The sequence below is a fragment of the Nycticebus coucang genome, chromosome 6 (assembly GCF_027406575.1).
Source record: "Nycticebus coucang isolate mNycCou1 chromosome 6, mNycCou1.pri, whole genome shotgun sequence".
Taxonomy (NCBI): domain Eukaryota; kingdom Metazoa; phylum Chordata; class Mammalia; order Primates; family Lorisidae; genus Nycticebus; species Nycticebus coucang.
The window spans coordinates 109,576,264-109,599,320 of record NC_069785.1 but is presented as its reverse complement, the minus strand read 5'-3'; the positions used below and the strand labels follow the sequence as shown (position 1 = coordinate 109,599,320).

The 23,057-nt window shown below is 40.4% G+C and overlaps 1 protein-coding gene across 1 annotated transcript; it reads left to right on the top strand.

The window, feature by feature from the left end:
* Positions 1–1,753: 1,753 nt before the first annotated feature.
* On the top strand, positions 1,754–21,394 carry MSANTD4 (Myb/SANT DNA binding domain containing 4 with coiled-coils). Its single transcript, XM_053595266.1, has 3 exons — positions 1,754–1,864; positions 13,586–14,207; positions 14,519–21,394. Exons 2-3 carry the CDS (start codon positions 13,746–13,748, stop codon positions 15,092–15,094), a joined length of 1,038 nt encoding a protein of 345 aa, XP_053451241.1. The 5' UTR covers positions 1,754–1,864; positions 13,586–13,745; the 3' UTR covers positions 15,095–21,394.
* Positions 21,395–23,057: the final 1,663 nt, after the last annotated feature.

The following is a 23,057-nucleotide window of genomic DNA, read 5'->3' as shown; positions in this document are numbered from 1 at the left end:
TCCTGGAGTAGAGTTGCCAGAATTAGCAAATAAAAATTTTCACCTTTTTATAATTTAGCAATTAAAATTATGGGATGCCAAATATTGCATTGGACAATTCATATTAAAATTATTTATTGTTAATCTGAACTTCAAATTTAACTAACCATCCTGTTTTTTACCTGGCAAACCTACACTAAAGGGAAAACTTGGAAGTGAAGGTAGGATAGGAATGGAGAGAAAGGCAAGCTTCCTTCAGAAAGTCATTTCTAAAATGAATCTTGGGCAGACCTGGGAAGAGGTAGGGAGAAATAACGACAATGCAAATAGAGTCTCCAGGTGACTGTAGACTCCTGGAACTGAAAGGAACAAAGGGATTGGAGTAAGGAAGAAGGAAGGAGAGTGATGCTGGGAGGTGAAGCCTGAGGGAAAAAACAAAGGCCTTCTCTTTCATGGTTTGCTAAGGAATTCATACTGTATACTAAGAGTGGTGAGATTCCACTAAAGAACTTTAAGCAGCTCATTTTGGCTACAGAATGAACAATGGACTACAGTCCGGCAGACAGAATGCTGGAAGACAAGTTAGGAGACTACTTTGAAGTAATTCAGGAGAGAGCGTGAACTGAAGCTCTAGGAAGACAGGCCCACTAGTAATACCGTTACAAAGTGCTAGATTTTAAAGAACCACCAGAGACATCAATTTATTAAAACCAATTTTAGGAGTCTTTCTTAGGTTGGGCAACTGACTGTCCCTGGATACAGAGGAAACAGCCCAGGCCATGAGAAGGGAAGGGTTTATATAGGGTAAATTATCTAAACTATTGGGGGGCTACCTGCAGTCCAGCCAGCCAGCAAGCAACCAACTTTCATCATCGGTCTGTTACAGAAGCAAAAAACATTACAGCACTTACAGTTATAGCAGTCACAGATCACAAGTCTGGGTAACAAAACAATTTTACTCTGAACAATGGGTCAGGCAATAATTGCAGTGCCACACGAATGGCTACTCTTATTCCTTAATTTTTATTTTAGCTACTTTACCTCTTTCTTTCAAGCAAGGGTAAGGGGTTTCAGTGGGGGTTCTATCCCACCTCAATACCTAATGGGCAAGAAAGAGGCAACTGCAAATGGGGACAGAGCAGAGGACTGAGACCAGGAAAATCAGGAGGAGCAAGTATCAGGGACAACAGTGAAGAAATTGTCAATTCAAATGTTTTTCTATAAGTTAAGTATTAGTAAGGACTGTGATGTGACTCCCAGATTTATCCATAAGGAAGTCATCGGTGACCTTTGGCAAGGACAATTTCAGAGGTCAAACTAGGTCGCAGCAGGTTGAATAGAAGGAGATGCTGGCCTAAGAGCCCGCAAGGAGTTCCCACTTTAGTTCTGTCCTTTTAACAGGTGAAGGTCAAGGACAAGAGAGGAATTTGGAGGTACAGCAGCCAGTGCTCCAATCAGTCAGAAGAGCGCAGCAAGCCCGTCGCTAGGAGCCAATCCTTTCCTAGAGTCCTCTTGACTGACAGACCCACACGCCAAAGACTGAGCGTAGAGCGGGAGGCAAATCAGAGAGGGCGGGATTCCAGGGCACTAACCCGGAACCGGTTTGGGACTCGATTCCCATTGTGAGGCCAGGCCTGGGGCGGGCTCTCAGCCAGAAAGGCAATGTCCTTTGGCCCAATGGATGAGCCCCAGCAAATGAGCGGCAGCCATATTGCCCAATGGGTGGCGCAAGATGGGCGGGCAAAGTTGGTGGGCGGGGGATCAAAGAAGCTTTTTTTTTTTTTCTATCCCCCTTAGGGGCGATCGTGTGGAGGTGCTATTGGGGTCGCAGGTGCGCGATTTCGGGCCGAAGGAGGCAGCCAGGCAAGCCGTGGCTCCAAGGACGGTGGGTGCCTTCTCCCTGGGGAGCGGCCGGAGGGGTCAGCGGCAGGTGGCCGCCCTCACTGCGGGCTTTGGCCCTGGCGTAGAGGGACTAGACGCTCGGGGGACGTACCAGGCGAGGCTGTGGCTTGACCCGGGGAGAGGGGGGGCCCCAAGCCGCTGAAACAAAGCCGAGTAAGTTTCTGGGCACTCAGTCGGTACTCTAATATATCGAAAGAGAAACCACCTTCCAGGCTGCCCCGACTCCTTCCAGTGCCCCCGCACAGTGTGGCTGAGTCAGGTGCGCGCCCGCGCTCCAGGGCGCCCTCCAGTCTTTTTCTGTTGGTCCCTGGGGCTGTTTCTTATGGTCGCGAAGCGGGCAGCAGGCGGGAGGCGAAAGGTACTTTGGTAACAGTAAACTTTATTTACCTCCTACAAGTTTTAAAGAAGAGTATTCTGTTCGGCAGGGACATGAATCTCATAAGAAAACAGCGGAGGGAAAGTCACACCGAAGAATAGATTGGGGTGGGAGTTGAGGGAAGATGGTAGATTTGTGATGCTTTTCTTCTTGAACTTTTTTTAGAATTTTTTATTGTTGGGGATTCATCGAGGGTACAAGACTTCTTGAACTTCTTAATGAATTTACCGTCGAATTTTCTTAGACCCTTGATTCTGCCTTATCATGAAATATCCAGAAACTTCATTCTAGTGTTTTTGTAAAAAGTTGCTCGGTTAAAATATGCCACTGACCGTGTGTCATCTTCACAAGGATTACTTAAGTGAACTACGTATCATTTCTATTTCCAACCAGTAAAACATGATTGTGAGACGAGATTTCAGGGAAAAGGCTGTTCTCTGTAATTTGGCACGGAAGGATCTGTAAATTTTAGAGATTTGAACTGTTGATTCCTTTCTGTAATGACAGGATGATAACCAATATAGAACGAATAACATTGGTATCTAAAACTGCATCTTCTCACGTTTTATGTGGTGTTATATCCCTAGCACCAAGAACAGTGTCTGACACATAGTAGGAGCTTAATAAGAATTTTTTGAAGAAGTTATTGGGAAATAGATGGCAGAAAACCCAAGCTTCGTTTCCATGGGTACCAAAATAGAGGAGGGAACAGAAAGACAAACGTTTCTGGAAATGGTTTTTAGCCCTGTAAGGATGGCGAGCAGATATCAGCAACTCAAGATGCATCCATGCTAACGTCTTCTTTCACTGAATCAGAGGATGTCAAGATTTTAGTCGAAAGTTTTAGCACATTAATAAACCAAGACTGAAATTATAGAGTGCATTCCAGTATCAGTTTCACTAAAGTTAAAAATGTGTTAAAGTCCATTTACCAATGAAATACTACAGTTAATCAGCTCACTATAGATCAGTTAAAGACAAAGGGATGCCATTTTTAAGCTACAGGTACGAAAATGGCTTAAAATGAATGCCATTTTAAGCTACAGGAATTGTTGGAAAAAATAGGTCATGCGAATAGCAACAACTACTGCCAGATTTTAAAAACCTGTTGACTCGTTGGTAGGTTAGAAAGACCTGCTATTTCTGCCATTCACTAATAAATTTACAATTCAATTGCTAAATCAATCTCAGATTGTAAAAGCAGCAGCATCTGATGGTGGATGTCTGCATAAACTCTTCATAACTGAGTATCTGTTCTTGACAAGTAATTTATTATACACTTACATTTTGTATATACTATAGCTTATTATTACAGTAACAGTGCTTCCATATAAAAGGTAATGTGTTTGAATTTCAAAAATATATAAACTTTCACAGATACATTTGTCCCTTTCAATGCATTTTTTAGCAAGGAATATTGTCTTTCTTACCCAGCATTAATGATTCATAATATTTGACCCCTACCTTCTTTTCTAGCTTTAATATTTTAATACTTTTCCCCTTTATTTCTTCCTCTCATTAGTTTGTCTTAAAAAACCCAAATCACATACTCATTCCTTCTCAAAACCATCCTTGATCCCATCAAAGATTTCTGCTGCTTATGAACATGAAGACTGTTTTTTTCATATTTCTTTATTGTACTTTTCATGTTTGCATTATTCATCCATTAAAGGAATATTTGCTTACTGTGCCCAGATACTGTACTAGGTAATGGATTATAGCTGACATTTGTGGGCTTATGGTATTTTAAGCATTGTAAGCTGCTTAATTGGATTATCCCTTTTAATCCTCAAATCATTATATTAGTCTGATATTATTCCCATTTCCAGATGAAGAAACAAGTTTAAAGATTAATTTGCTTGAGATCCCACAACTAGTAGGTGGTAGAATTGGCATGCAAACCAGGTAGTCTGGGTTTACAACCTTCAGTGCACAAACAATTACAATTTTTCATGTACTTTTGTATGCATCTGTGTTTTACAGTTTTTACTAGGTTTTAAATTATTTGATAGCAGCATTGATAGACACCATAGGAATTAGGAAGATGGGCTAGAGAAATACACATGTAACAGTGCTAGGGCAGGGTCATGACAACTAGAGCTCTGCCCTCCAGTGTAGTAGCCAATAGCCACATCTCCCTATTGAACACCTGAAGTGTGGCTAGTCCAAATTGAAAGGTGAAAATGTGAAGTATAAATTACCTACTGGATTTTGAAGCCTTAGTATTAAAAAATAACATAAAGTATCATCTCAATAATAATTTATATTGAAATGATAACATTTTTTTTTTTTTTTGTAGAGACAGAGTCTCACTGTACCGCCCTTGGTAGAGTGCCGTGGCGTCACACGGCTCACAGCAACCTCCAGCTCTTGGGCTTACGCGATTCTCTTGCCTCAGCCTCCTGAGTAGCTGGGACTACAGGCGCCCACCACAACGCCCGGCTATTTTTTTGTTGCAGTTTGGCCGGGGCTGGGTTTGAACCCGCCACCCTCGGCATATGGGGCCGGCGCCCTACTCACTGAGCCACAGGCGCCGCCCGAAATGGTAACATTTTGAGTATATTGGGTTAAATGTATTTCATTTTTACCTGTTTCTCTTTACTTTTTTAATGTGGCTACTAGAGGATTTAAAAATATATATAGGGCTGTCATATTTCTGTTGGACAGTGCTGATCTAGAATGCAGGGGAATTTTAGAATTACTGCTATAGTCTTCACGCACCTGGCTTTATGCACATGTTTGTTGGAGAATGTGAGTGGAGAAAGTGGATTGGGAGGTAGGTTTGGAGTTGGTGTTGGTGGTGACAGATAAAACTGGAAAAAGTAGATATGGAGGTATAAAGTTAGGGCTTCCGGTAGGGTTTATAATAAAGAGAGAAAAATCAAAGTGTAAACCTACCCAATAAGTGCAATGAAAAGCCTTTGAAAGGTTTGAATTACTCAGTATGTATGTGTTCAATGAAGCTGTGTATCTTTTATTTATTTATTTATTTATTTTTTTGTAGAGACAGAGTCTCACTGTACCGCCCTCGGGTAGAGTGCCGTGGCGTCACACGGCTCACAGCAACCTCTTAACCCTTGGGCTTACGCGATTCTCTTGCCTCAGCCTCCCGAGCAGCTGGGACTACAGGCGCCCGCCACAACGCCCGGCTATGAAGCTGTATATCTTAATTATGTAATCTAATAGTGGATATTATACTTCCTAATTCTTCAATAAAGATAAGGATAGGTGTCTAAAGATATGGGACTTACAACACATTTCTTTTTAAGTCTAAATCGACTTAGCTTGTATTCTTTTGATGTGTTTTCAACAAATGCAAGTATGAGTTGGTCCTTACAAGAAGGCATATTCTTCTTACATCTGGCATAACATTGTGTTGGGCATATTGCTCCAAAATTAAACCAGCGTTGTCTATATTTTAAGTCTTTTGTGGCAGATGGAGTCTTTCCCTAGGGACCTCTGAAAGGAATTTCTCTGCAGCTGCAGCCTTTGCTTTCTACCTTGTCTGCCTTATATTTGAGCAAGTAGACATCACACTTGACTCTTTAACAGGGTAGTTCTTAATCCTGGCTGGGAATGAGAGTAGCTTGAAGAGCTGTAAACACCCAGTGCCCAGCTCTATTCCAAAGACTGTTTTAATTGGTTAAAGATGGGGATTTTGGGGGGGGCAGCGCCTGTGGCTCAAAGGAGTAGCTGCACCGGCCCCATATGCCAGAGGTGGCGGGTTCAAACCCAGCCCCGGCTATAAATTGCAAAAAAGTAAATTAAAAAAAAAAATGGGAATTCCTTGGGTGATTTTTGTGTACTGCACAGTCTTAGCTACTAGGTACATTTCTATTCAGTTTTTGAAGTGTGGCTAATACAAAATGAGACGTTCTAGAATTGGAAAATATAATACACAGTGTATTTTAAACTTAGTGGAAAAAAGAAGAATGAAAATCTACATTAATTTTACATTGATTACATATTGAAATGATAAAATATGTTAAAATTTATTTCACCTTTGTTTTGTTTTTATTTTACTGTGACCATAGGAAGTTTTAAATTCTGCGTGTGAGTCCTTTATTTCTATTGGACAGGGCTGTTCTAGTCTAGATTGTTGCTACTCAAAGTGTGGTCCGAGGGTCAGCATCATCTGGGAGCTTGTCTGACATCTGTAACAGAGGCCCTGGCTGCGCCCCAGACCTGCTGAGTGACAGTCTGCTTTGTATCCGGCCTCACATGGTCGGTGCACACGACACAGTGGGAGAGACGCTGCTTCAGCAATAGCTTCACAAGTTTTTTCAATTTCATAATTTTTCTCATCTCTTACTATTTTTCATTCTAGAGGCTGATAAGTTTTTATGTTCATGATCCCAGTTTTGCCTCATTTGTCCTTTATAATCATTTAATCTTCATGTTGTTTTCCTGCTTTTAATTTCATTTTTTTAGTATATGATTTATATCTCTTTATATTTTCAACTGAGACTGCTTTTTAACTTAAAAAGTTCCATTAACTTGGGGGGCGCCTGTGACTCAGTGAGTAGGGCGCAGGCCCCATATACTGAGAGTGGTGGGTTCAAACCCAGCCCCTGCCAAACTGCAACAAAAAATAGTCCAGCGTTGTGGTGGGCGCCTGTAGTCCCAGCTACTTAGGAGGCTGAGGCAAGAGAATCACGTAAGCCCAAGAGCTGGAGGTTGCTGTGAGCTGTGATGCCAAGTTACTCTACCCAGGGCGACAAAATAATAAGACTGTCTCTTAAAAAAAACAAAAGTTCCATTAACTTATATAAATGGAATTAGTGTGTATTCTTGTAATATGTGCTAATGAATATATGTATGTTCTTATAAACATGATTTTTCCAGAAAGAATTTCTAAGAAATTGTTAATATTAGTTGTGTTGGAAAGATTTTTATTTCATTTTGTATTTTTTTTGGTTTGTTTGTTTTTTTGTAGAGACAGAGTCTCACCTTATCGCCCTTGGTAGAGTGCCATGGCGTCACACAGCTCACAGCAACCTCCAACTCCAGGGCCCAGGCGATTCTCCTGCCTCAGCCTCCCGAGTAGCTGGGACCACAGGCGCCCGCCACAACGCCCGGCTATTTTTTTGTTCCAGTTTGGCCGGGGCTGGGTTTGAACCCGCCACCCTCGGTATATGGGTCGGGCGCCCTACTCACTGAGCCACAGGCACCGCCCCTTCATTTTTAATTGGGTTTTTAAACATTTAAAAAGTTTATAAACCTTCTGTTTTTAAAAATCAATAGATTTATGAGTTGTTGATATAGGACTTTATACAGCATGTGGTTTTCTATAATAAAAATATCTAATAAGTAGATTTTATTATAATGTTAATCACCTTGAAGTAAAATAAAGCAAATGTTGTGCTGTGTGCTAACAACCAGCCACATGACTGAAACAGAAGCGACTGTTCCCAGGATCCCTGGAGCTCCTCCGTGGCTGTGGATGCCAAGGCCATTGCAGAGCACAGCATGTTCTGCGTATCTGTGTTCCTCAGCCACCCGTGAGTGTGTGCACATAGATGACACGCACATTTCCTTTTCTAATTTCAGTGGCTTGGATTTACTATAGCACTTATATAAGGGTACGTTCTTAAGATACAATCATGCTCTAGTATGATGTTTATGGCGTATATTCCATTGCATGACCTTGTATAGTTTATGCATCTGGTCCTCTCTTGATAAATATTTATATTTTTACCTTAGACATAAGGTAGTTCATATATAAATATCAATGGTTCAAATACAAAGCTTTGTAAATACCATGAAACATTCTATATCTTTTATAAACAGAATTAATTCTATCACATTGTAGGTATTTAATCTGATATGGAATTTGATGTAATTTTAACTGTGTTCAATTTTTAAGTATATTTAATCTGTGAATTCTAGGTTTTTGTTTTGTTTTGTTGCAGTTTTTGGCTGGGGTTGGGTTTGAGCCGATGCCCTACTCCTTTGAGCGACAGGCACCGCCCCAAATTCTGTTTTTTTTTTTAAACGTCTTTGATAATTTGCTTATGATCAGTCAGTAGTGCTTAAGTAGCAATGCAGCCTCTATGCTGAACATTTTCTCTTGAGAGTTTTGCACGACCTGTGAGCTGTTCCATTCTCTGGTGTGGTTTTAGGCAGGGTAGTTCATCTGATGTCTTACTAGTCTCATCAGCTGCTTCTGCCTCTATATGACTTGGACAGCCTTTTACTTACAAGGATGTGCTTTGTGTGCCCATGAAAATTTCAGTTTTACTGGCTTAGCTTCCTTGAATTATTGTTTGTTTTTTCTTACGGTTTTTTCCTATCCCCTGAATACCTTATTTTGAGTTAGTATTTTACCTCCTGTTGTTAGGCACAATTCTGTGTATTGAAGATGCTGTCTCTGGAGCAAGTGGACTATCACTTCCCCGATCCTCAGAGGTCCAGCAGGTGGTAAAAGAAGGAAAATGCCAACTTTTAACTTCAATAATTCCTTCAAGTATCCTGTACCATGCGGTACTAAGAAGCAGCATATGGGGGCTGGTTTAATGATGCACAAAGCAATTTGTCCCCGTCCTTTCTATTATGGCTTATAACCTGGTACCTCGTGATTATTCTCAGTATGAGGAAGCTGAATACTTGCCTCCTCTGTGGGTTAAGGTGAATTACATAGGAATGTTAGGCCAGAAGGCTAATTAAATGTGGTCCTCTAAAATTATAAGCTTTCTACAGTGTTCAGTAAACTAACTTGGGATCGTGTATATAATTGAAATTTCCCATTTTCTTAATTATATTTATTATGTAATATTTTATCTAATAGAAATAATGTAGCTGTAGTGTTCTAATAAACTAGGTTCTTGCTGGTTTATTACAACTAAAAAACCAAAACATCCTAATTTGTAGCATTTGTCAATTCTATAATATAAGCACTCCATCTTGGCCATTTTTTTAGCTCCCACTGTGGCATTCCTAAATGTAGAATTGGAAAGAGATGTGCACATTTGACTCCTGAGAGGTCTCCTGGTCATTTCAGTGCACCCCAAATGTAGGTTGTATGTTATGAAACTTACAATAAAGACCCATGGGCCTACCACTCAGCATAAGAACTAGAACAGTTCTCATATAGCTGTTTCCTTTTGTCAAAATTATTTTAATATTTTGCCTTGGATGTAATAACAGCATATACTTAACAAAGCTTAGTGTGTGCCAGGAACTGTTCTCCATATTTTACTAAATCTTTTAATATGGTAGTATCTCTATGAAGCAATGTTTTTACCATTTTTCAAATGAAATTGCCCAGTAAGTAAGACTACACAGCTAGGAAGTGGCAGAGCTGGATTTAACCCAGGCAGTCTGATTCTGGAATCTGCTCATATAATCACGACACACACTGCCTGTTTTGATGATGTTTTAATTTCTTTGCTTACATTCTAGTGACAAGAGGCTTAACATTTGACTATTAGGGCAGCATATCCTTAGGACATTATCATAAGTGCTGCCATTGAATTACATGTTCCAATTTAGTGAATTTGAATTTTATCATTACATGTCTCTTGAGAAATTTTGAAGGTCTTCTAGTCTACTTTAGAAGTAGTTTTCCTGCAATCTCTTCTTATTTTTGCATGTTTTGCCCTTATTTGTGAATGTGTGAAATTGATAGTGATTTGAGAATTTACTTTCTGCTGTTTGGGGTTTTTAGTTCTCTTTGACCTTCATTTCAGGAGATGGTTGTTCCACATGACTGATTAGAAACAACAAGATGTCATGGCAGGCATATTTTTAGTGTTATTAGATACACGCAAAGTCAGCTAAACAAAGATTACTGGAAGCTTGAAAAGGAAAATGGTTAAAGGAACAAAAAATGGTAACAAAAAATGCTTTGTTATTAAGGTCTAAAAATAAGGAATTGGCATCTGCTTTTCATTCCAAAAGAGAAAAGGCTCAAATAGACTTAGTGGGTACAAAAGACTTTTCATGAACTTTCAGGTTAAATGTAGCCTTGCTTAATTCCTGTAGTTTTACTTCAGTAGAAGATAATTATTTTTCTTGTGAATTACTAAAGAAATATTTCCCATGCTAATTAAAATTTTAAACTGGCAGACATCAGAGTATTTGAGAGGAGACCATATTAAAAGGTAAACTGAGGCACAGTAAAGTTTTTTTTTTGTTTGTTTTTGTTTTTGTTTTTAAGACTTTATTTGAGCAAACAGTGATTCATGAGTTAGGTAGCTCCAACTCTTGGTTTGGGGGCTCTCCAGAGGAAACACAAGGGGAATGCTTTTATAGGGATAACAGACAGTAAAGCAAAGCAGCAGTTACAAGATTGCTTGATTTGGTTGATCCTGCTGGAAAGTCTCTAGTTATTTAACTGAATTGGTGCTTCTGAATGGTCAGTGCTCTGTTTTGTTGTTCTTTAATATAGACATTTACAAGAAATAGACCAAGTTAGGTTTTGCATCTGTTTGCACATAAAGCCAGGTCAGTGAGGTCACCTGTGAGGCCTACCTGGCTTTGTCTGCTCCGGGATTCCACAGGCCTGGTCTCCATTTTAGTTTACTGTGACACAAGCTAGAGGAAACATCACTGATTGAATCTTTGAGGAAATTTTCTGCATATACAGACTGTTACCTGGACCTTCCACATGGATAAGAATCTACTTGGTCTACTAAATGGCATCTCAGAATTTACCTTAGCCACACATTTCTAAGACTTAGCTCTCACAGCTGCTAATAAAGTCCAGGTAGGAGAGACGTGAGGGAACCTGGATGTTAAGACTTGTTGCTAACTTGCTATGTTGTTTGTAAATTATCCTGTGTGGATCTTGTTTTATAAACAGAAAGGCTGGGGTCTCATAGAAAGCTGTGGATGGATTTAAATGACAGGACTTGGAACTTCGTAGATATTTGGTATTTTTTCTTCATATTGACAAGAAAAGTATACAGTCATACAATGATAGAGCTGGAAGGGACCTTAGCAATCTCATTATTTTGTAAAGTCAGCTGTGTAGCAGTGATGAGTCATTGAATTTGAAGTCAGAAAACACGATCTGGGCAGCTAACCCTTCTTCTGAGCCCTTGTTTCCCTTTACACATTTTAACAGTATCTTTTCCAAATGAAGTGCTTTCCTGACCTCCCTCCCTCTTTCCTCTTCAGTTGAAGGAATATTTATAAGGCAAGCCCCTGGACCTTTGTGCCAGCTGACCTCGGTTTATGCCTCTAGAAGAAAATGGAGTCTCTGGCTCACTCAACACCTGTCCTGCCTCCCAGTGTCCTTCCCTTAGCGCACAGGCTAGAGAGCAGAGAAACTCTATCTCCCACATCCACGCAGTGAGCACTTCAGAAGTGCTTTTAGAGTCCACCAGTCTGATGCCTCACGTTAACCTTGAAATCAAGGCGGGTGAGCGCCAAGTGTGTGAAGCATCTGCTGTGCTGGTGTGGGTCTGACACAGAGGTTCTCCAACTCGATCTGCTTTAGAATCAATGGAGGGCTTCTGGAACAAAGGTTGCTAGGTCCCAGCTGCAGAATTTGTGATGCCCCTGGGCTGCATTGGAATATGCAGAGTTTACCTTCTTAACAAGCTTCAGTACAACCTCTTTGATAGTCTGACTGCATGAAAATTGTCTGGAAATTGGAAGCATGCTCTCTCTCACATCTAAAAGAAATGCTTACAAGAGGGTCTTTCCTACTCAGAATTTATATTAAAGTATTTTCCACATGAATGTTTTAAAATTTATTTTATTGAAACTCCAAGTATAGTTATTTGCCTACATCATGATCTTCAACTTACAATTAAAGTGGCCCAGAATAATACCGAGTTCTGCTGAGAAATTCTCCAAGGAAAGGCAAATAATTAAAAGCATTGATTGGAAACACATATACCATCAGCCTAGTTTTCTTTTCTTTTTGGGGGGCAGAGGTGTTGTTAGAGACTTGTTTCAGTGTTGGGGGAGAGTGAACATTGAGAGACAGAATTACAGTGGCAAACAATGAACCGTGCACTCATCTTCCAAAGGTTTAGGAACTGAATTTTTTTGTTTAATTGTTTTTTTTCTTTAACTGATTAGGTGGGTCAGCTAGGGAAAATCCTTGCTGTTTTTTATGTTTCTCTTTTAATTATTTTATTTTATTTTATATTTTATTTTTTGAGACAGAGCCTCAAGCTTTTACCCTGGGTAGAGTGCTTGGCATCACAGCTCACAGCAACCTCTAACTCCTGGGCTCAAGCGATTCTCCTGCCTCTGCCTCCCAAGTAGCTGGGACTACAGGTGCCCACCACAACGCCCGGCTATTTTTTGGTTGTAGTTGTCATTGTTGTCATTGTTGTTTGGTGGGCCCGGGCTGGATTCAAACCCACCAGCTCAGGTGTATGTAGCTGGCGCCTTAGCCGCTTGAGCCACAGGCGCTGAGCCTTACTCTTTTAATTTTGTTTTATCCCTATAATATTTTCATTGTTTCAAGAAATTTATTCTAAGCTTAGGGTTTCTTTATTGATTTAACCTCAAAATGAGTTTTGCTTTTTGAAATAGTAAAATATAGGTAGTTGTAATTTCTCTGATCAGACTACATTGTTTGGAATTGGCTTCTGGGTTTTGTGGATTTTCAGCTCAGCCTTTCATTTTCCCTTTACAGTTATTCTACGGTGTCGACACGACATTTATTTTTTCTTTTAAGTATTTCAAACAGTGATCATTTTGCAAATCCATTCTTGCGTTCCTTCCAAGTGTCTTTATGGTGTGCCTGTAGTGTGCCAGGAACTCTGCCAGGCTCTGGGGAAATGGGCAGACACATTTCTGCTGTCATGAAACCTTGTGGTGGAGTAGGGAAGAGACGGACTCTGAGCCGTGGGTCAGTACAGGTGTAAAATCTAGCCAAAGGGAAGTTCTGTGGACTTTATGCTAGAGGAATTTGACTTGGTAGGAAAAGATTTACGGAGAAACAGATGCTTAATTTGCCTAATCTGTGAGCTGAAAGAGGAGGAGGAATTAAGTAGACCGAGGAAGGAGCAATCCATTTTCTAGGTAGAGGGAACAGTGTGGGCGAAGGCTCTGAAAAGGGGAAGAGCTTGGCAGGAGTAGGTAACTTTCAGGGTACTTGGCAGACAGAGGTGAATCAGTGGGAGGAGGCTCTGGAGATGTAGGAAATGGGGCAAGAGCGAATACTGGCAACTGGGTAGGAACCTTTCCAGTAGCCTGAGCGAGAGAAGCTGGTAACCTGGGATGGGACTACGGTGGTGCTGGCAAAGGTAGAGAACTGTGCGATTTGGAGCTAGAGAGAGGGTGGTTTTTCTTTTTAAGATTATGTAGCTTATTGGGTTGAAGTATGTTATAGAAGTTGGAGATTGATTGTACTTTTTCTTCTAGGAATTACCTAGCCTGTCTGTCACTGGATGAGTGGGAGCTCAGTGATTGGAACCACGCACGTGCTGACAAGGAGCTGTCTTTGGTTTTTGTACTTTGCAGCATTCCTTAAATTCTTTTCACATTTTCTCTTACTGTAAAAACTGCATTTAAGTTTAAAAAAATGAAGCAGTTGAAAAGAAAAAGGAAAAGCAATTTTAGTGTTCAAGAGACTCAGACCCTTTTAAAAGAAATTACGAAAAGGAAAGAAGTCATTTTTTCCAAGCAGCTCAATACCACAATTAACGTGATGAAGCGAATGGCCTGGGAGGAGATTGCACAGTGCGTGAATGCTGTCGGGGAAGGAGAGCAGAGGACGGGGACGGAGGTGAAGAGGAGGTACCTGGACTGGAGGGCACTCATGAAGAGGAAGAGGATGAAGGCCAACATCAAGCTGGTGGGCTCAGGGTTTCCCCTCCCCTCCTCTGACTTAGACGACTCTCTCACTGAAGAGATAGATGAAAAGATTGGATTCCGAAATGATGCAAATTTTGACTGGCAAAATGTGGCCGATTTCAGGGATGCAGGTGGATCCTTAACTGAGGTTAAAGTGGAAGAGGAAGAAAGGGATCCCCAGAGTCCTGAGGTAAGTATCGGCCTGTGTACCCCCTTTTTCTCTTCTTCAATTCTGGTGTGGGATTTAAGAATGGCTAAGAAGTTCTCAGATTTTCAAGTTTACTTAAAGATAGTACAAGTTCATTTCATTTGTTTTTTCTTTACATTAGTGATACTTCTTCCAACCTAAACATCATAACCTCAATTACATGTATAAGTGACTTTAGGTAATTCCATGTACGTGATTTTCAAAGTTCAAATTAAGTGGTTTTGAACAGTGAGACAATATAGAAAGTTTTTCAGAAAGTAAACACTGAAAGCTGCTTTTCTCTCTTCCCTTAGTTTGAGATTGAGGAGGAAGAAGAAATGTTGTCATCTGTCATACCAGATTCCAGGAGGGAAAATGAACTTCCGGACTTCCCTCACATCGATGAGTTTTTTACTCTTAACTCAACTCCTGCTAGATCTGCATATGATGATCCCCATTTGCTTGTAAACATAGAGAAACAGAAACTGGAGTTGGAAAAACGCCGCCTGGATATTGAGGCTGAGAGGCTGCAGGTAGAAAAGGAACGTCTGCAGATTGAGAAGGAGCGGCTGCGACACGTAGATGTGGAGCATGAGCGGCTTCAGCTGGAGAAGGAGCGGCTGCAGATAGAGAGAGAGAAGCTGAGGTTACAGATAGTGAATGCAGAGAAGCCATCTTTGGAGAATGAGCTCGGTCAAGGGGAGAAGTCCATACTTCAACCACAGGACATAGAAACGGAGAAGCTGAAGCTTGAGCGAGAACGCCTGCAACTGGAAAAAGATAGGCTGCAGTTTCTGAAGTTTGAATCTGAGAAGCTGCAGATTGAAAAGGAACGCTTACAAGTAGAGAAAGACAGACTTCGGATTCAGAAAGAAGGACTCTTGCAGTGATTTTTCTAGGCCTTCATTCAGCAAATATTTGTAAACTTTAAGTTTTTCTTACACCAGGTGATAGAAAGATGGTTACTGGATTAGCTGTGGGTTTTTTTTTTTTCTTGTCTAATGTCAGTGTTTTTAATAGGAAAAAGTTGTATGTGGGTAGCTGTGTGCTTAAGTAGTATATTATATAAACACTCAGCCCTAGCATAAACAGTGTAGCGGAAACCTAATGTGCTAGACTCTTTATATTAGTAATATTACACAGAGTCTCGAATAATCTGTGCGCCCAGAGTTATGTCTATATGGAATTCTAGCCCAGAGGTTCTCAACCAGGGGTGACTTTGGCCTCCAGAAGACATTTGGCAACGTCAGGAGACATTTTTAATTGTCAAAACTAGGTGGGGGCGGGTTACCACTAACCTCTAGTGTGTAGAAGTCAGGGATGCCACTAAATGCCCTTGAATGCATAGGACCCCCCACCCCCAACACACACACACAACCATCCAACCCAAATGTCTCATTAGTGTTGAGTTGGGAAAACCTATTTTAGCCTAACTGTATACCCCTATAGCTGTGTTTTATAGTTTTAGATATTAAAACCTAAAATATTTATGTGGGTAGGTACTTAAATGGCCAAAACATTAACTATGAAACATTACTAGGTAGTATATTGAATATAGGAAGTGATGAACATGGTAGGTATTTTATTCCCATATTTCCATCTGGACTCTGAGATTCAGAAAACAGTGTAGGGAAGAGGTTCTAATGGGGTCACTTTGAAAAGCAGAACATTCATGTAGCTGTTGATGCTTTAGAAGTGAGACACAAGTTTTAAGCTTTAGTTCCTTTTCTTTCAATCATAATCTTAGTTTAGATATAAGAGTTGTTATTTCAGCCATCTCTTAAAGTCTTACACTAGTGAATGATTGAAGCTAGGGAAAAGGGTACCAATGTAAAAATGGTGCTGGTAGTCTGTGAGCTTGAACCCAATGAGTGGTTGCTTGACTTTTAAAATTAATAACAGCTATTTGGGAGTAGGGTATAAGGGAGAATATTCTCTGTATCAAATAATGATGGTGTTGAAATAAAGTAATAGCTGTGTGTTATGGAGGAAGAAGCACTTATCACCTGCTGTCTGACCCAATCTGTAAGGTAATTCCTGAGAGTAGAATCAGTAATTGCTGAGTCTGAAGCTCCAAGAAGTCACACAGTGAGTAAGTGGCTGATCTACACCATAGTGTATTTTGTCTTTCCCTCTCCCTGAGGAGCAAAGTATTTGTTCTGAGCCCAGTGGTTTGCTTAACCTTAAGCTGATTTTCTTTCAGTTCCCTAAAAGTGCTTTTTCCACAATCTGAGTGATTCTGATGCACACTGGAGTTGAGAGTCACTGCACAAGGTCACTTTGCTGTCTGATTGCCAGAGCTATATGGAGCTTTAATACATCTCTTCTGTTGGCAGATCCTATCTGCATTGGTTCCTTGTTAATTTAAGAATGGCTTGAAACCATATGTTGACATTTGAGTATGAGTTTGCAAGGAAAAAATATACTTCTGCATACTTACCCTGACTAAAATAGTGTTATTTTTGTACATCCGAAATAAATGTTTCTACCTTAGAAATGCACTTGCCTGTGCTAACTATCTGAACATTTGTGTTTCAGGTGATGCTTGGTGCTCTTAGGGTGCAGGTTATCTAGCTTGGAGAGAGCCCTGTCATTGTCAGGAAAGAGGACAACGTCTTGGGCTACTTGCATTACATATATTATTTTATTTGCTCCTCAAAACATGTTATCTTTATAAGAAAGGAAACCAGTGCCTCATTGATTTAATTAACTATATCCCTGAAAAAATTTTTAGTAATACTCAAGATTTAAGTATAAGAGCTCTAAGAAAAAGCAGTGAAAGTTTGTTGTTGTAATTTTAAATATTGTAGCTTTGCCATTTGCTACTGTAAAATTTGCCCTTCAATTTGATTTCCTTATTTGTAAAATGGGTGTAATGATACCTATTCTGCCTGAGTGGCTTTTTTTTTTTTTTTTAAAGAAGATGGTATAGGTAGGCTATAGATTTTAATTTCCTAGGGAAAGCATGAATATACCAGTAATTAATTTTGGATAGAGCACTCTTAAGTTAATGGAAGTGAGAAACAATAAAAAAAGCATAATATATTCCAGGGCTTTGGTTTATGAGCCCTGGGTTTCTTAATCCTGTCCCAGGTACAGATGAGTAGGTTGATTCATTTCAGTAGAAAATAAGGCTGTTGAGCTTCTGAGGAGGTGGGCACTCTCTGATTGAGTCATATCTGTTAGCTATTGCCATGTTGCTAACAAATCCCAAACTTGGTGCCTGGAAGCACTGACCATGTATTTTGCTCAAGATTTTAGAGGAAATTAGGCTGAACTCAGCTGACTAGTATTGATTGTGGCTGAGTTCATGGTCAGCTGCAGGTTGGCTAGGTGGTTCAGCTTCTAAGATTAGCATGGATGCTATACTGGTTGAGGGAGGTGGATGGTTGGGCTGACTGGCCCTGTGATGTCTCTTCTCTAGCCAGGCTAGTTTGGGTTTATTTTAGTAGGGGTGGCGGGTCCAGAAGAGAAAGCACATGTGCTCAGTGTGTCTAGAGGCGTATTCACAGAAGTCACGTTCCTGTCAGTTCATGGGCCGAAAGTAATCATAGGGCCAAAGCAAACTCAAGGGAAGAGTCTACCTGTTGATGAGAGGAACTGTGAAGTTGTTTCGTAAAAGATATTCACATAGAGGGGGTGGGGAACTGTGGCCATTTCACCGTCAGTCTGCCACATCTGGTGTGCCTGGGATACTCCTGATGACACCAGTGGTTCTCTTACCCTATCTGATTTAGCATCTGTCCTGGACAAAAATGTACGGTCATTGAAATTGTACGGTCACCCTCCTAAGGAACATCTCTTCCCATGCCTTTTATAAAGATCCTGATTTAGAATAAGGAAGGGGCCATACATTTGCAAGAAAGAAAAAGGGTTCTCTGGAGCTTTTTCTTCTGTATTAAACACTTTAATCTCTGTAACTGAAGAGAATTCCTGCTTCATTTCTTTCATTTTCTGCCTAATTTCTGCACTTTATATTAGTTAGTTTCTCTCTTCGTTTTTCTACCTTTCATGCTTTGTCTCCTCTCTCCTGTGTATAAAAGCAGAACATTGTCCTTCCAGGATATTTTGAGGTAATAGGTACCTTTTCTTATCTTTTTTTTCCTTAACATTTTTTTTGTTTGTTTTGAACCTAGAATGATTGTTACTTGCTGCTTTCCATTTACTTTAACATTATACTTTCCCAAAAGTGAATTTAATTTTTTAAATGTTTCTAGTTTGTCAGGGCTTTCTAATCACTATCCTCAGATGTGAAACTGTAACTTCTAAAGCTCCCTGAGTACTAGCATCTGTTTTCTTTTTCTACCTCTAACTTCTTTTTGACATGTGCCGATCCTTTATATGCTTACCAGGTAGTGTTTTGTGCTGTGCCTTAATTAAAATCCAGATGAGGATTGTCTGTCAAATGCATCACTTTGAAAATTTCCCCCAGTGCATATTGAAAGGGGGTTAGCCTATACATAGCTGGGAGACAGCTGGAGAAGAGCATACCTTCTTGGAAAAAAAATAGGTAAATTGGTTGTTTACATCTCAGAAGATTAATTTACTACTACCACACTGTTTGCATGGAGACTTACGAGGAAACAAGACATGACAATGATTATAAAATTTGAGTTTTGCTATAGTCCCAGCTACTCGAAAGGCTGAGGCAAAAGAATTGCCTAAGCCCAAGAGCTGGAGGTTGCTGTGAGCTGTGACACCATGGCACTCTACTGAGTGCGACAAAGTGAGACTGAAAAAAATTTTTTTTGAATTTTGATAAATATATAAGGAGAACTTTTTCAATGGTTTCATCAAGGAATACTCTTTATTTATCATTTATTTTTCTGATGTGACCCATACATCTTTAAAAATAGTAAATTAAAATATAAAGTCCATCAACTTTTTTTTATTAATTCCCTTCAAATTTAAATCTCCAGGTCCAACATTTGAGCTGAAATATAAAGCTGTACTTACAACTGTTACAAGCATCGCACCCTGTGTATTTTGCTGTTTCCTTAAATACGTGGTGCATGCCAGAAGCAAATTCATCAGCTCCTTTCTTGCATGTAAATCCTCTCCCCTCTGCAGGGGCACCATTTGTGCCAAGTTGTTTGGGAATTTTAGAAGTGTCTTTGAATCCTTTGCCTTCTTCACACTACCAAAGCTGTTGAAGTCCTGTCTTCCGCTGATGCCTCAAGTCAGCCACTTCCAATCTCACACATAGCCCTTAGCACCGGGGCACCTGTAGCCTCTATTCCAGCAGCCTTCCGTCTCTTGGTCCCTTCCTAGCTAAACTTCCCTGTATGACACCTCCAGAATAGATTTGCCAAAGTCTTCTTTCCTTATGTCTTGAGAATTGACAATATGTCAAGTAGTGGAAGAGGAGCAAAGCTCAAGAAAGACCAGAGGTCTGGTTCCTGCTGCACTTCAGTTGGGTGGGTGGTGGGGCCGTCCATCTCTTGAGCATCACTGTTCTCACCTGTGTTATATCTACAGGGCACTTATACTACAGATACGTCTGTGTGTCCTGCCTAACTCTTACCATGTTTGGAATAATATATGAAAACGCAGTTTAAAACTAGAAATCAGTTTAAGGTATTACAAATTTGTTTTTCCCATGAGTCTCCCATTCCCTTCTGTATCAAGTATAAAGTCTGCAAATATCCTTTGCCTACCCTATTTAAGGTTTTCTCCTACCAACGTAATTATTGTGACACTGCCCTACAAATAAGCCGTGCATTTTTCTTGCCTTTGATCACTTGGCTTTCACTCTTCATCTTCCTGTTTTTTATCCTAGAGGAACAGTCAGCAGAACAAAACTCTCAGATTGAGGGGCTTTGTCTTTTCATTTCTACTACAGTTTACCACAATTTAAAAATATCAAAATGAATTTTGCTGAGTAAAATTGGATTAGTTTGTTGTAATATTGATATCACATCTTTCAAAGTCTCCTTGGAGATCTTTTGAATAAAATTGTTGAAAGTCTACATCAGATTGTGACTCGTGTCTCTTGTCTGAGTACTGCTCCTTGCCACAGTACTGTCCTGGCAGCTGTGTGTGTGTCTGTGACTGTTCTATTGGTTGTTCTGTGTGTACTTGGACCACGAGTGTTCATGATTGGGCTTTGTATTCTCAGAAATAACTGTCTCTTTCCCAGTAAAGGTGATCTGTATCCTGACCAGGATCTAATGTTGTTTTGGTGATTTTGCAAAGAAATAGGATGACAAAGATTTTAATTCCTACAAGCTCGCTGTACACTCTGGTGTGCACCTATGAGTCTGTTGTTGGGTTTAGAGTCCTCTTTGCTGCCTATGCTATTTCCAGATTATAGATCCTCCATTCTTTCACTAAAAAAACCATACACCTTTGAAGCTGGTGGCTGTAGATAAAACCACCTCCCTTTTTTTTATTACTTATTGTGCTTAAACTTTATTCACTGGAAACTTTTCCCCTGACTCATCTTCCCATCTACCGTGATCATCCTAGGAACTTCCCTAGTAACCAGTGTCCAGATGGGAGAATCTATGAAAGCTTTAGCCACTTAATCCTGTCTTCAACATCAGTTCCACCTCTTCCACTTGACCTCAAATACCTGCTCTTGTTCCATAGTATTATTTTGGGTCAATTCATCACTGCTCCTCCATAATAATGAATTCAGACATAAACTCATCCATTACAATCTGTGATCCTCCCAGCTTGCAAGTTTTTTCATCAGGACTTGCAGTCCCATGACCCCTCCAATTTCTTTTATCACAACTATCCTCTCCTGCCTCAGATTCCATGACCACCATTTTACATACCGGGGTAGATTGGTGCCTCTCTAAATTCACAGCTCTATCTGGGCTCTCAGTAATACCTGTCAATATTTGATCTTTTAGCCTACCCTCACTTCCACTTTCCAAAACTATAGTGTTGTATGTCAAATTGTCCCCAAAAATACATGACGTGGCCATAAACACCAGGTACTTGTGACCGTGACCTTGTTTGGAAACAGTGTTTGCAGATGTAATCAAGATGTAATGCTGGATTAGCCAATGAGTGGTGTCTTTCAGAGGACAGGGAGATTTGGAGACAAGGATACACACAAAGACAAAGGACATGAAGACAAAAGCAAAGAAGTGATGGAGCTACAAGCTGCAAGGAACACCTTTATCGGTAACTACCAGAAGCTACAAGAGAGACATGGACAGGTTTTCCTTCAACCACCAGAGGAGGTAGCCTTCCTGAGACCTTGATATCAGACTTCTGCTCTGAATTGTGAGAGAATAAATTGCTGCTGTTTTAAATCATCCAGTTTGTGGAAATTTGTCATGGCAGCCCTGGCAAACTAATGCACGTAGCTCCAGGTTTTCCCATTAGAGAGCTCTGACCCGCGTTTGGCCCCTCCTGCATGCTCAGCTGATAACCTTTGAGGAAGTAGAAGCCATCAGATGGTAACTGCCTTAACTTCTGGACATCAAATTTACAAACCTACACTTGTCCTCTCTTTACACTTGATCTTAGCTAAAAGGCCTAGAAGCAATTACTTGTCCTCTCTTAACCATCCTCCCATTTATTGGATAAAGTAAGTAGCAACCATCCAAAAATATTTTGTTTTATTTGGATCTCAATATTATTAAAAAAAAAAAAAAAAACCTTTTAAAACATATGTAAATGTTCCCCTCTCTCTTCCAGTAGTCCTGTATGTTGTATTTAGGCTGGTCCTTTTCTTTCTGCCTTCTGAACTCCTCAGGTGGGTAATGTTTTTTTTCTCTGATGGTTCAGTGGGACTTTGGCCTTGCTGCTAATATGTTCTTAGGAGCAGGAATAGTCACAAGGGTCTTAGAGGGGTAAGAATGGGCTGTCGGACCTGTCTGGATTACCTAGCAGATGCTGCTCTTCTGGACTTTGCCAGCTTCAAGTGTCGGAAAGACTCAAGGCACCTGTTCAGAATATGCTCTGTCTTCCAAGGTTAGTACACTGAGCACTCTGAGGTTGCTGGTAAATTTCCATTTCCAGTCCACAGAATTCCACAGACCAATATCTTCTTGGGATTTCCAACCTCTGGAATTCACTTAGGGGATTCTAGCTGTTCCCCTAGTGGACCACCCTGTTCCTTCCATGGGGACCCCAATAGAGGTAAAACTCTTACCATTCTTAATTGCTTCCAAGTCTCGACAACCTCCTTACTGAAGTAAAGAAAGTAATGTGGAGTTGGGAGTGAAAGCAAGGTATAGTAGGTCGTCTGATGGTACAACATATTCATAATAGGCTGGAGCGGGAATTGTGACATTGTGCCTTTAATAGCAATGCTTTTCAACAAGTCTTTATGAATGGATTCTAAGTGTACCTGAGCCCTAGCGATGGCAACAAAAAATCCTTAGACTAGGATTTGCCTGATGGCGACATCTCTGAAGGGTATGTCTCCCATAATCTCTGCTGATTCATCTGGTGTCTGCTGGTCTGCCAGATGGTATGTGTGAGACCAAGAAGGCTGCTTCTTGGAATTAACTACTCAGTAGCCAACTTCAGAGCATCTCCCTGCCCACTGGGACAGGAAGCATGACAACTGCTGGAGGAAATGCCCAAATATCATTCACCTAACCTAAGGTCTTGCCGTGGTGTGTGGGTGGGAAGTGGGGAGGGGAAAGGGAAGCTCTACAAAGCTCAGTTTTAAGCTGCAGTGGCAAAGAATCTTTGTTCTTATACATGTACATCAGATTACTTTGTGTTACTTATGTCCTTTAATGGCATTCAAGCCAGTTTCAGGATAACTGCCCCCCAAAAGCATGCATGCTTTTCAAAATAGAGCACCATCATTATTTTAGAATACTTTACTTGATGTGAAAAAGTTTGGTTGGATTCAAATCAATTCACATTTTGCCAAGAACT